This window comes from Cajanus cajan, chromosome 5 (assembly GCF_000230855.2).
Source record: "Cajanus cajan strain Asha chromosome 5, NIPB_CcT2T_4, whole genome shotgun sequence".
Classification (NCBI taxonomy): Eukaryota; Viridiplantae; Streptophyta; class Magnoliopsida; order Fabales; family Fabaceae; genus Cajanus; species Cajanus cajan.
The window spans coordinates 62,652,051-62,666,231 of NC_138521.1; the positions used below are offsets into that span (position 1 = coordinate 62,652,051).

Genomic DNA, 14,181 nt, shown 5'->3' on the forward strand with positions numbered 1-14,181 from the left:
AGTTTGTACATGGTGAATTAGTTAGTTTTAATGTGACTAAGTTGGCCTAAATGTGAGCAAATTGATTAATATATGATCGACTGGGCAATCTTTTTTTCATCATGTTAAGATAGTCATTAAGAAGTCAATAAGAGCATAGTGACATCAACTTCATGCAAGATAATTGAACAAAGACTTTATCTAAATAGAAATCTAGTCTATGTTATGCTAGAACATAACATCAACTTTAAGCTAGGTGATAGGTTGAAAGACTTTTCTTAATCAATTAATTTGGAGTTTATCAAGTAAATACAAAAATATCAAATTGAATTTTATAAAATAATAAGTCACTTTATGTAGTTACTCCTTTTGTTCTAAAATGATTTTTTTTCTTAATTTTTCTTATTTTTATTTTTATTTTTATAAATTCTTCAACTAATACAATTAAATGTAATATATTAAGAGAGTGAACAATTAGAAAGTAATATATTTATTATTGTTTTTAACATACATATAGAATTCTTAACTTGTAGTTATTTTAAGGGAATATATGAAATTATTATATTTTTTTATACTTTTAAAAATATTTCACTAACACTTAAATAATTTTTCTAGTAAATTCAATATTTTAGATCATTTGGTATCTATATTTTTTTGGATAATTTTATTTCTAAGATTATATATAAAATTATTTTATTTTTTATAGTTTTTTTCAAAAACTACTCTTATAATTAAGATTGTTTCGAAACAGTTGATATTCTCTAATTATTAATCACTCACTTTTACGTTATTTTATTATAAATAGAGTATTTTAGTAGTAAGGTAGTTTTAATAATTGTAATTTAATAGAGTAAAATCTAGAATAATTAGATTGGTGAGAAAGCAAAGAGGTGAATGTTGTTGAAAGTTAAATTGAGAGCAGAAATAAAAAAGAAGAAATCTGAAAAGGTGGATTGGTGGGACAGGTGGCGAAAGGAAAGGATGTCTGTGAGGGTTGGAAGTACCCAACACAAAAATGGAGTCAAAAGGTTGGAAGCATATTTTTGTGCGTCTGCGATTCCTCAATTTGTTTAATTTAATAAATATAATTCCTTCTCTCTTCTTCTTTTCCCCACCTCTCTCCTCTCAAAAGGAAAAAGACCCATTTCCACCCCAAAACTAAGTCCAAGTATTTCTCTCCTCTTTCTTAATTTCCTTCCATTATTATTTATAAATAATAATAATAATAATAATAATTAGAAATTTAATTTAATTTTTAAATTTCTGGTATAGTGGTTTTTGTGATTTCCTTCTTCTTCCTCCTTATTTTTGTTTGCCTTGGGGAATTGTTAGGTAAAAATGGCGAGCTCAGTGGAGAAGGAGGCTGCTGCTGCAGGTGCAGGTGCAGGTGCGGCTGCAGGGGAGGAACCTCTGTCGTTGGAACTTCCTGCTCCACCTGGTTGGAAGAAGAAGGTTCTAATTTCGATTCCTTGTTCTTCCTTCTTCTTTGACTATTCAATTTTTTGGGAATTCGCATCTTATGCTGTGCCAATTCTTTGTTTGTGCTCCAATTTTTGTGGGTTACGCTTATTCTTGCGATTTGTGTTGTGCTTCATGCTGACCTCACCTATGGATTTTATTTTCTCTTTTCGCATTTGCTTCTCGAATTGTGACTTGCTGAGTACTTATGATTTGCGATTCGCATCAAAAGTTTGGGCCTTTTGTCTTTTGAATTCGGAAAATTGTCTGGCTGCTGATTGTTGAGTCGCCTGTTAGGGTTTTTCTAGGTGTGTCATTTTTGTGTAGGGAGAGGGATTTTGGTGGGTTCGAACTGTGTGTCTTGTAATGTTTCCGTTGTTGGGTTTATCTCTTTTGGTTTCGAATATTTTGTTGCAGTTGCATTCATATTTGTTGTTTGCCTGCAATAATGATTTTGTTTAATCGTAGTTACAGGAAACTTTCCTTCTTTCTAGCTAATATGTGGTTTTGTATGTCATAGTAGATGAGATTGGATTCCAAATTGTGAGTTAAGTTATCATTCTCTAGTTGCCGAGATATCTTTTACAAGTAGCCATTCTTGGGGTAACAAATATTGAGTAGTTTAAATTTGGTATCAGGAATCAGGATCACCTCATCTGCCATGTGCTTAACAAACCCCCCTCCCCCTCCCCCCCCCCCCCCCCCCCCAACAAAAAAAAAAAGTGAAAAATGAAAAGTTGCTGAAATGATAAACATTGCTTGAATAATGTCGTGTTTGAGATCCAATACAGTTTCTTGTTCAGTTCTCAATTTTCCCCCTTTCTGTTTAGTTTTTAAGGTGTTCAGCTAAAATTGTCCCAGACTTAAGTTGTAACTTGGTACTTATTTGATCTGGTGCTTAGCTGTGCTTTGAACATTACAACACTTCTGTAAGAAAAGGAACCATATAACTTTACTCAAATAGTGCAACTTCTGTGTCGATGTATTATGTACAGCACAATCAGCCGCTTAATTGGTACTTGTTTGAGCTGTTATCTGCTGCTTAATTAATTAGATAAATTTTGTGATGTACAATGTATACCTTATTTATAATATGCTACAGTTATGTCTTGCGTTTTACATGAAAAATTTCATGTTACTTTTGCTGGTTAATTTTTAATGAAGCATGAAGAAATTCTTGTTAAATATTTTATGGTTTGTGATTATGCTGGAAAAAATCATTTTATTAAAATTCTTTTTAGTTTTCTTGCATCCATTTTTATTACTTTCTTCTATTGATTCGTCATATTTCTTTAAGGTAACATACATCTTCCATACATAGAACAACAGTTAAGATTTTATCAACTTGATAATTATTGACTGGGAGAAAAATAGCCTGGTCTCTTACCATATAATAATTACAATCATAATATTATCATTGTTATATTTGCATCCATTTATTCTAATATTTTGTTTGCGACATTTCTGAAAAAGTGAAAATTAACTCTAGGTCTTTCATTTATTTTTCTCCATCGTGTTATACCCAGGACAGACCCACCATGTCACAACCTTTATCATATTTCTTGAAGTAAATTGCATTGATTTCCTGAGGTTTACAGAACATACAAAACCTTTGAAATCACCACATGAAAAATATTTTAGAACACTTATAATCCCTGGGGAAATTTTTTCTAAGGAGTATATGGTGAGTTTGAGCTATCTAGCTCTACTCTCTTTTCCATTGATTAGATCATTTTATAGATACTAGCATTAGCATTTATTATACATGGTTTTATATAACAAGTTATTTCATATCTCTAGGGTGATCTAATGGAGAAACCTACCTTGTAACAACCTTTATTGTATTTCTTGAAGTAAGTTGAATTGATTTCCCCCAAGGTTTACAAAACATCAAAATATTTACAAAACCTATGCACTCACCACAAAAAATATTTTAGAACACGTATAAGTTATAACCCTTGGGGAAAATTTTTCTAAGGTGAATCTGTGGAGAGTTTGAGCTATCTAGCTCTACTCTCTTTTCCATTAGATCATTCTATAGACTAGCATTTATTATACGTGATTTTATATGATAAGTTATTGCATATCTCTAGGGTGATCTAATGGACACAAGGTGGAAATCTTGAGAGCTAAAGCTCCCTACCAACTCACTGTTTTACCTGGACACATACCCCCGCTGAAAAATAAAATCCAAAGGAGTCTTTGTATAATACAAAGCTAGAAGGGTATTTATGTAGGTTTTATATGGACAGTATTGTTCACCTTATTCCCTTCCCTGAGATAAACTGTGGGTCATGTTTCTGTATGATGCTGTCTATTTATTTTCTATACTGCAGTTTTAGATTGGTAAATGGTTCATATACAGTCCATATGCGTGTATTTTTGTGTTTCTTGGTCGCAGTGTGAGCCTCAGATACTTGTCATCACATTTTCGTCTCTTCCACACCATTCCATGAACTTTCACTTTTCCCAGGTATAGCCTGAATGGAAGAATTAAAGAGGGAAAGAAAAGCCTTCTGACTGAACAAGGTTAATTTGGTGCCACGCTACTCTCTTACTGAAGTTTAACAGTAAAACTGCTAGCTTATAACAGCCTATGATGTTTAACTAGGCACACATATGCTTAAAACTGTAAAAAAAAAACTTTTTTTTTGAAAAAAAAAGGAGCAAGAAACATAATAAAGTTTTATCAGGGGTTTATTATGCTCTTCAAACTAGTGTTTAATTGCATGAGTACCAAAGACAGCACTATAATGTAATTGTGATATGAAGGATGTGAAGAGAGCTTCATTTTTCACACTAGGGATTACTTGTAGAAGTCAATAACTTAAATCAAAATCTTGTATGTATTTCCGATGTTAATTTTCTGCATGTTTATGCATATGAGATTATTCATAAATCATATTTTCCTTGCAGTTCTTTCCAAAAAAGTCTGGAACCCCAAAGAAAAATGAGATTGTATTCACTGCACCAACTGGAGAGGAGATCAGTAGTCGGAAGCAACTGGAGCAGTATCTGAAAGCACACCCTGGTGGCCCAGCTGCATCCGAATTTGATTGGGGCACTGGTGAGACCCCGAGAAGATCAGCAAGAATCAGTGAGAAGGCCAAGGCAGCTCCTCCCCAAGAAAATGAGCCCCCAAAGAAACGTGGCAAGAAATCACCAGCTTCAAAAAGGGATGCTTCTCAGGAAGAACAAAAAGAGGAAACGAAAGAAGAACAAATGGAAGAAGCTGGTGAAACTAAGGATGACAAAGGTTTAGACCCAGAAAAGAATGTTGTGGAGGAAAATCAAGAGAAGAGAGCGGAGGATACAGATGGAAAAGAACCCACCCATCATGGAGAAAATGCCAATATACCTAAGGATGAGGAAGAATTCAAGACCAATGATGGAGAGCTACATGCCTCAAAAGAGCAACTTGATGACAAAGGAGTTGAGGGTTCTGAAGTTGTTCAGAATAAAGATGTGGAAAAGATTGGACAGTCACTGGAGGAGACAAAGAAAGATGATGGAACTGATGAGAAAAAGGTTGAACTGGAAGGAGAGAATAAGGAGGAACATAACAGAGGCACTCAAGTATCTCAAGTGAATGATGAAGAACATTTTAAGGTTCATGATATAAACAAGAAGGCTGAACCAGAGTTGACTGAGAATGGAAGTTGAACTGGTTAGGTCAAAGCAGCTAAATAAGGAATAATAAACTTGGGTTCTCTTCTCTCTTTCTGACCCCTTTAGATCTGTCCGAGTATGACTCTAGTTTTGTTGTGATGTTATTTATCTGATTGTTTATTGAAACAACTATAGACAATTATAGTGTAGCTCTATAATGTACCATCTCTGTGTTGGAGAGACGTGTAGCTTTTGTCCTCTCCGTTAAATTATGTTGTAAGATACTTGTAATGTGATATGGACCTGTAATCTTTGTACTACTATCGTGAACCCAAATATTTCATTTACTCCTAAACTGTTGTTATCAGGTTACATTTAGGTTGTTTACTTCCACTTGTCTGGGCTGAAGATCGGTCCAATTTACGCCGGATGTGTTTAATTATATTTTCATTCTTCTATTAAACACTAATAATAACCATTACCTTGATTATGGATAATGATAACCCGGTTGCAGTGAAACTAAAAAAGTCACAGAATGGTGGTTCTTTTGTTGGCTCAAACCACAATTCGATCGCCTTAGTCCTCACAACAACTTGAAAAGTCCTATTTGCTTTGTTCGTTGAACAAAAGAAAAAGTAGAACTTGCTAAATTCACAAAGACATCAAAATTGCAATTTTGCTTGAGAGTTGAGACTATCCACAATCAAGCTCAAACTTTTTGAGCAACGAATGATTAGTATATTTGCCTTTTGTAGTAGTGATAGATAAAGCTGAAATGGGACTGCACCAACCACCAAGACACCAATTAGGTGAACCTGACGGGAAGTTAATGGAATTCTCTATATTTATCAACAAATTTTTAGATAGAATATGTTGTAGCTTCCCCTCAAAGCCCCTTAAGCTGAACAATCAGCCCCGTCAAGGAGGTCCACTTCTCAAATGCACTGGCCGAAGACACAAAGGCAAGTTTGGAGGACTCAACGTCATTCCCAATAACTGCCACAAAATAAAAATAAATAAAAAAGGAATAAGAGTTGGCACAAAGAATCTTGTGGCCACCATTTTATGTGTCAAAATAATAAATAACAATTAGACATGAAGGCTTCTCAAGAGTCTATCAACAAGATTACAGCTAGATTGTTTTACTTGTGCGGGTGATATCCAATAATATTAACACCTAGGAACAAGGTACGAGGCAGGAATGTATTTTCTGTGTTGTGTGAAACTTGATACCTGATGAAATCAATGAAGCTAGCGAGGAATTGAATGTGTCCACCTCAGTCTTTTCTTCAGGACTGGCACTCAGCTGAAAAAGATTGACTAGAAACCGTAAGATATCCAATTAAGAAGCTAGAAAGAGATATTTAAATAAACAGCAACTTTATTTATAAAAAAAAAAAAATTCGTCCAGAAAGTTCAAACTTTTAGTGGAGAATGAAGAGTATGTTCCAATGTTCATTGTATCCCACACGCAAGTGCTGTGTTTGAAATTTTTCCTTCTCATAGGCTTTTTAATCTTTACCCCTTGAGAATGATAGTGAAGGCACTGGTTTTCTCCCATTGTGAAAATTCAGAATCAAAAACATCCACATGAGAATTTAGATACCAAAAGATTACAGCAAATTAAGTGATTGACAAAAAAAAAATAGATGATTGATGTTATCATGACACAAGCACACTTATAACTTGTCTGAATACAAGATTAGAAATGTTTTTGTGAGCTTCATTATTAAAAATAATTTTTTATTTCTAATAGAGAAAAACACTCCAACTTGTATTCAAACAAGTTCCTATTCTGATGGGATTTTATGCACTAGTACTAGTATGACTGCACCTAATTAATAGCTGACACATTTTGTAATAGAAGATTCCGTGACAAAAGTGTTCATAATGAATGCAATTATTTAAGAAACCAGACTAACCTTATTCAAAGCTATATTAGCTTTTTGGACCCAATCAGTATCAGTGCCACTCCCAAAGACAGAAGCGGCTGTAGGTAGATCATTGTTTTCAATTGCTTTACCAACTTCACTCAGTTTATATACCAGGTCCTGAAGATACGCTGCAAAAAAAAAAAAAATTATTTTATTGCTAAGTCACTAAGGGAAATTGTGCTGGCTGAATTTGAGAATTTAGTGAAAAAGAAGGCAGCCTGAAAATTTTCTTTTATTATGCTCCTAAAAGAAACTGGTGTTTTTTGTTTCATGAAGGAAACTTGAGCAAACAAGTACATGAGAAAAGGAATAGAAGTTCATCACGAAAGAGAAACACGAATTCTATCTCTCATTCTTCAGATTAGTTACCATGATTGGGAGGAGAAAAAAGAACTCAGCTAGTGTGACCTCTTCAAATCTTAATTCTATTATTGTATTCCTGAGCAGGGACTATATATTTGCAAGCCAAAAATGTGACTTAAAAGATGCAGAGAACAAGCACCTTTGTTTTGAAAAGCAAAGTTTATATATGTTCGATTTCTGATTGTTCAAAATCAAAATTTAATTAATATAAAATACAAAATTTAGACTTCTGTAATAATTACTTTAAAATGTATATTCAAAGTAATTTATAATTGGTTGAGAGTCTAAAGATAATAAAAGTTATATCAAAAGTAATTTATAATTGGTTGAGACTTGAGTGCGTAAAATTCTTTGGGCAAAGGATACCAAAATTGAACTCTAAAAATAACCTACGCCAGGAACAGTGTCAACTATCAGTAGCATGGAATTATGCGTCATTTTAGAAATTGGCTGCTGTAATCTTAAAGGAGACAACTAAAATACAGCAGCACAGCAAGCCTATGCATATTTTCAAATTTATTAGCGTGCATTTGAATTAGATTCAATTTTTTCATAATCAATTCCATTTCCACCTTAAAAGCCAAACTAACAATTATGCGAGTATGTTAATTAGTTACACTCATTGAACGAGATGTCGTTATAAATTTAGACTTTTTTGTGTGAACAATGATGGCAACAATGGTATACAATGATGAACCCAATCAGTATCATTGAATGAGACATCAATACAAATTGATACAAATATAAATTTAGAAGATCCTGTAAAAATGTTTTACACTAATGTTCATTAAAATAAACTCAATACAAACATACAACAGAACAAGAAGCCTAGCTTTGCACCTTTTAGACATTTTGCTCATTCGACACCTTCAAGAATTGGTTCAACTACTTTATTGCTAGTCTCTGCAGACTCAAAGATTTATCAATGTAATTTACATTTATTTGCATTCCAGAGTGAACAAAGTCGATTAATTAAAGGAAAGGAACATGAAAATGGATTTCATATTTTGGGAAACACGTAATAGGACAAACCAATAATGTAAATTGCTGTTCATGTTTAGGTAATGATATGTACTGGTACACCCACATTGACCCAATAATGTTGGGAAAAGCAAGATGTTATTTTTGCAGGATCAGACCTGTTTCTTTGGTGGATGAACTAATCACACCTTGTCTCTCAATTCTCTTTTTTCTGTCCCTCTTCACTTTTTCCAAGAGCTCCTCATCATCATCTGCCTCAAGGATTGCAGCATTAGCATCCTCACCAGTCAATGAAAGCACAAAGGTGGTCACAAAACTGATGGATAACCCTCTTTTGGTCAGAATTGGAGGATGTATTGCTGGTTCATTAACTGCTTTGCTAAGAGTTAATTGCTTTTTCACACTGCATTTGATGGGGTGGTAAACATCTGTTCTTGTTGCTAATGACAAAGAGGATGATGATGATGGTAGACACAAGGGGTATGCAGTTGGGAGAGAATATGTTGCCATTTTTTTCTTTTCTTGTTTTTTCCTCTCTTCTTTTTTCTTTTCTTTATTTTTACGCCCGAAGACATGGCGATTTGGAACATGTTGAGGATAAGGTTGTTGGATTCTGTAATCTGATCCAGTCATTTTTTAGATCCTGAAGGGTATTGTGGTCATTGAATAGTACCTCTATGATCCACTACCATTCATGATGGCATATTATCTTCTAAATTTCAATTGAGTTAAAGGATGCAAATTGGAAAGTTGGCTAGTATGTATCTTTGTCCCATCTAATAAAGATTTTGGCCCATCAATTATTAATATCTCACCTAAGCTAAGTGTGATCAATGATCAATGATCATTCACATCTCGACCCACAAAACCATTGTAAAAAGGATTTAACTTAAAGCTTCATTAAAATCGAGTATAAGCAATAATGATCCGTACAACAATTCACGACATGTTCTGGAAAAACCCTTTATCTATGCTTGTCATTCTCAAGCTTCTATTATAGTTGGTAACTTCCAGAGGAGATTCTGATTCATGGTAATTTGTTTTTTTACAATTTTATTTATAAGGACGTTCTTGCCCTCAAGATAAAGCATTGTCCCACACACACATAAAAGTGAGCTTCGCTGATTGTTGCCACTTTTTGAAATCAACAATGGGAGAATACGTAAAAAGCAGATTCTCTTACGTGGGCTGAGAACAGTCGTTGAGCTAAAAGCTACTTTCTTTAAAATTTTGCGTTATTAAACCAAACAGTGGATTCACTAGCCAGCTCTAAAGGAACTCATTGTTGATGAGATCTTGATCATGCCACGTTTTCACTGTCCTTACTGATTAAGTGAAAGGAGAGGCATAACAGTGTAACACGCTCTTAAAGCTCTTTCTCTAGTTCATTTTAGAACTTAGCTTTTATGTTGATCATTGGGTGCATTCTAATGTTTTAATTAAAGTGACTCCACCTTCTTAATGGTCTCAAATTTTTCCTCTTGGTCTTTTCTATTGGTCATTCATAATTATAGTATTTATATATCTGCTTTAGCTTTGGGGTCTGCAATGGTCTTTATAGCTTTAATGTAAATTTCTATCGTTAACTAAATGTATTCGCTCAATCAAATTGTTTCAATAAATTGTATAGAGAAAAGATGTACAGGTAAGATCACACATTGAATAATGAATAGAAATTTAAGGCTTTTAAGTCATAACTTTCCCTAAAAGCTATAAAACAAACTTACAGATCAAAAAATTGTTTGTGTTCAGTGATAAGTATTCTCCTGCTAGCTGCTTCTATTTTAAGTTATCGCCGTTTTGCTTTCTCTCCTAAGCCTATTTGCAAGAAAAAAAAGAACCACTTTCACTGAATTCCTAGCATTAAATTATGTTTCTTATGTGTATAATTTGACTCCAGTAAAGAAAGAAGGCATTATCATAACTCAGAGAAATAAGGTGTATTTAAAAATTAGTTGAGATAAACTTGATTACAGTTTAAAAAAAAAAAAATACACTCACAAACTTTTGGTTTTTTACATTGAAATACAAGTTTTTTTTGTTGAAGATAATTTTAAACCGATATCAAAACATAAACATAATCTATGAGTATTATTGACCAGGTGCCACCAAAAAGAATGTAGTATTAATTTTGTTATCCTTTTCTTTTTCTATTCTAATTAGTTGCACCATTAATATATTCATCTTTACCATCAAATTGGGCCACGAACAAGTACTGAGTTGTTTTTTATCCTATGATCTCATAGTTTGAAAAGGAACTTAGAAAAATGGCAGAGTGCTTTTAGGGTCATTAAACATTGATGTTTAAAAGTGAAAGGGTGATGAAAAAATGAGCACTCATTAAGACAAACAGACAATTTCCACCCTACTCCTCAGGGACTCAAGTCAACCGCGTATATATGGCTATGTGCCTTTCTCTTGAGTTGGCTTGCTGGCTAAGTTATTCACAATTTATTGAACAAAATGCCAAAATTCATCTTATATAATGACGTATTTAGATAAAGTAACTTGATATGCTGTTTATATAACAATAGTTTATTTTTGGACAAAATATATCAGAAGTACTTTAATATAGTTGTTTATTGTATATTTGCAAGCATAGTATGAACACATCGAATACAATATATCAAATATTTTAAGTTAATTATAAAAGTAAGTATTGAAAAAAAGTTATTTTAAATAATATGAATTTTTTAAATATTTATTTTAGGATTTAATGGCGAACCACTGTCAGTACTAAAAAAATTTATACTAGCACAACCAATCAAAAATTACTATTGATATTACTTTTAAGATAATTGTTATAAAAATTAACAAATATTATAAATCTGATTTTTGTGTATGTAAAATGTTTTACATCGCCTTTTTCTCTTTATTTTAAATTCTTATCACATATGTCTATGAAAAATAATAGAAAATTTTAATTATAGTGGATTAAATTTTAAAAAAAATAGCTTGACCTGACTAAAAAGAATTTATAAAAGATTCATAACTTCCTTTTATAAACTTAATAAATATCTTTATTTTTTTTAACTTAAGTACTAATTATATGTTATATAAGTCTAATCTAACTTTTGAGAATGTTGATCTACTAACCTAGAGTTGTTTTAACCTATTGAATTACATATAATTACATATGGGGATTATTGGAACAGTCTCTTTTCTCTTATAAAAATAAAGTTACCTACATAATTTGATTCAGACAAAATAACCACAATAAGGAGCGTACCAAAGAAGCACTTCTACCTTAAAATGAATGTGGTTGTCTATGTGTGATTGTTGGGAGTTGGCACGTCTCATTCCGGAAAAAAAATAATGATAATATACAATAATACAAATAAGTCTGATTTATATTTTTAGGCAACAAACTTTATTTTTCAACATATTTTTTGTTTTCCCTTTTATCCTTATAAGAGAATAATAATAAATTTTCTTGAAACGATTTTTAAATATTTTTTTAGGATAATTAGGATTTACCAAAAGAGGGAACAAGTGGTGTTTGTGAGATGAGCAGAATGTTTCCATTTTGAAGAGTGTGGAGGGAATTGGTGGGTGACGTGTTATGTGTGGCACATGAGTTTGTCTCTGACAAACAGAGTCCGGAGCGAGTGAGTTAGCGCTGGGAAGGGACACACACTAGCCGACGCTATAACGCGTATCTATCATTTATCACACAATTTCTATCACACACACACACAAAAGAAAAACACACTATCTATTACACAATACCCACGCGCTTTCTCACCGTGCACAACACGCGGCTACAAAACTACACTTCCTCACTTCCTGCCGCATCACGAATTTGTACTTATTATTTTTTTTAAAATTTTATTTTTAAATCCTCTATAAGTTTTATTTTATTTTTCTATTTTAGAAATGCTTTTTTTAGATTTATGAAAAAAGTTGAGCGGTTAATCTTGGTATGCGATATTAAAATATTATTGAATATATCAAACTCAATAATATTAAAATATTTTTTTTTATCTTTGATGTTCTTTTTTTTCCTTTCAAATCTCAAATTTAAAAGTTTCTAAGAAAAGTAATATAATAATGTTTGTTGTTTGAGTCCTTTTTCGACCCCATCACAAGAATACAATATTCCTTAAAGAAACAAAAAAAAAAACAACACTTTTTAGAATGTTCAAAGTTAACCAAATTAAGTTCGACATTATAAGAATATCAGTTTTAGGCATCACATTTCCGAGGGTATATTCTCGAACTATTAATAGATTTATAAATAAAATTGTTAAAAAATAAACTTAGAAATAAATGCATACCGAAAATTTAACTTCTTAACCATTTTCTTTAATTTATCAGTTTCTCGTAAAATTAAACCTTAATATGTTTTTATTATGTAGATACTCATGAAAGATGGTGAAGATGACCAATAAATTTTTAAAATATTTTTGTGATATGTGAATTCTTAAATTTTAATTATATTATACAAGTTAATTATTCTATTATACTAAACTATTAATTTTGTTATTCTTAAGACTAATCAACAATTAATTGTCACATTGACACATATTTTTTCTTCTAGTTGACATGTAATAGTTGCAAATTAAATATATTTTGACATATGATAAAGTAATGTTTAATTTTAAATTTTATATAAAAATAACTGCAGTAACATTTAAATAACTTATTTTTTCTCATTCACTTTCATTCTCGTATTTTATTTCACCTGTGAAACTAATTTGTGTGAAATATGAAACTCATTTCTACAAGATAAGAGATTGCTAGATTATTGAAGAGGAACACCAGCCAACAACACCAAAGCAAGAAAAGGTCAAGTGAAAAAATAAAAGTTTATAATTGTTCGTGAAACCTCAACAAAGCCATGTTTCCATGGTAACAAAGATGACTATTATCACTAAATTCTTTCTCACTTCTACCCATGAAATTTTGTGATTCATTAAACATAACAGAAGTATCCATATTCGATTGATGTATCCTTATTTTATATTTTTCAAAACCACCATTCATTTTGTTAAACCTTAAATTCAATAATTTATGATTTACTCAGACAAAAAAAAATGAACTATAGGAAACCCTGTAAAATCCAACAATAACCTTCTATTTTAATCAAAACACCATGGTCAAAATATCTAAACATGACAGTAATTGTTGTTGATTGAAAAATATCAAAATTTTGCATTATAGTCCATATCATGTGATTATGAAATAGAACAACCAACAATGAAAAATAATAAGTATCAATTTGACACTTAACTACCAATTATTTAAGAAACTAATAGAATTAGTAATTAAGTATAATAAAAGGAGTAACCTTCATAATGAAGTTAAAATCTATGAACCTAAATGTCACAAAAAATCTTTCAAGAACCGACAAGACATCTTTACTATCTTTTAGGGACCAAATTCAATGCTTGTTCTATTTTCATTTCTTCGAATCTACTTGAATGATTAAACTATAAAATAAATTAAAATAAATGCATGTTTTTTTTAAAAAAAATTGTGAGATGCATATAACTCCTCATCTTTTTAAAGTTCACAATAACCTCTCTTTATGAGTTACGATGTGAGCATAATATTTTTGAAACAATTAAAGAGGTTGGTGTAGTTGTAGAAAAATAATGGATGTGTGCAATTTTATGAAATTTTAAGAAATGATAACATAATTTACCAATAAAATATGAATCGTAAGTATATATGTTCAATCTTATGAGATATACATTGCACCTAATTTCTATTTCTTTATTTTTGTTACTTGCATTCTTAAAACGTATCAAGTTTATCTATACATATTAAAAATTGTCCTTGTTTATATTCCTTTTACTTATGAGAATTAAATAAGGAATTGTCTTCATATTTGATAGGAAATACTTTTTAATAA

At 31.5% G+C, this 14,181-nt stretch overlaps 2 protein-coding genes across 3 annotated transcripts; one reads left to right on the forward strand and one right to left on the reverse strand.

Annotated features, from left to right (window-relative positions):
* Positions 1 to 993: 993 nt before the first annotated feature.
* LOC109807687 (uncharacterized) lies at positions 994 to 5,401 on the forward strand. Its single transcript, XM_020370261.3, has 3 exons — positions 994 to 1,147; positions 1,312 to 1,431; positions 4,354 to 5,401. The coding sequence occupies exons 2-3, from the start codon at positions 1,318 to 1,320 to the stop codon at positions 5,098 to 5,100; spliced, it is 861 nt and encodes a 286-aa protein (XP_020225850.2). The 5' UTR covers positions 994 to 1,147; positions 1,312 to 1,317; the 3' UTR covers positions 5,101 to 5,401.
* Positions 5,402 to 5,696: 295 nt separating this feature from the next.
* On the reverse strand, positions 5,697 to 8,972 carry LOC109807688 (thylakoid lumenal 16.5 kDa protein, chloroplastic). Of its 2 annotated transcripts, XR_002240488.3 has the most exons (5): positions 8,483 to 8,972; positions 6,969 to 7,108; positions 6,469 to 6,592; positions 6,280 to 6,352; positions 5,697 to 6,042 (listed from the first exon to the last, which is right to left on the reverse strand). XR_002240488.3 is itself a non-coding variant. In XM_020370262.3 (4 exons), exons 1-4 carry the CDS (start codon positions 8,955 to 8,957, stop codon positions 5,933 to 5,935), a joined length of 798 nt encoding a protein of 265 aa, XP_020225851.2. In that variant the 5' UTR covers positions 8,958 to 8,972; the 3' UTR covers positions 5,697 to 5,932. The 2 variants fall into 2 exon arrangements, 1 of the variants encoding a protein (XP_020225851.2); XM_020370262.3 differs by lacking the exon at positions 6,469 to 6,592.
* Positions 8,973 to 14,181: the final 5,209 nt, after the last annotated feature.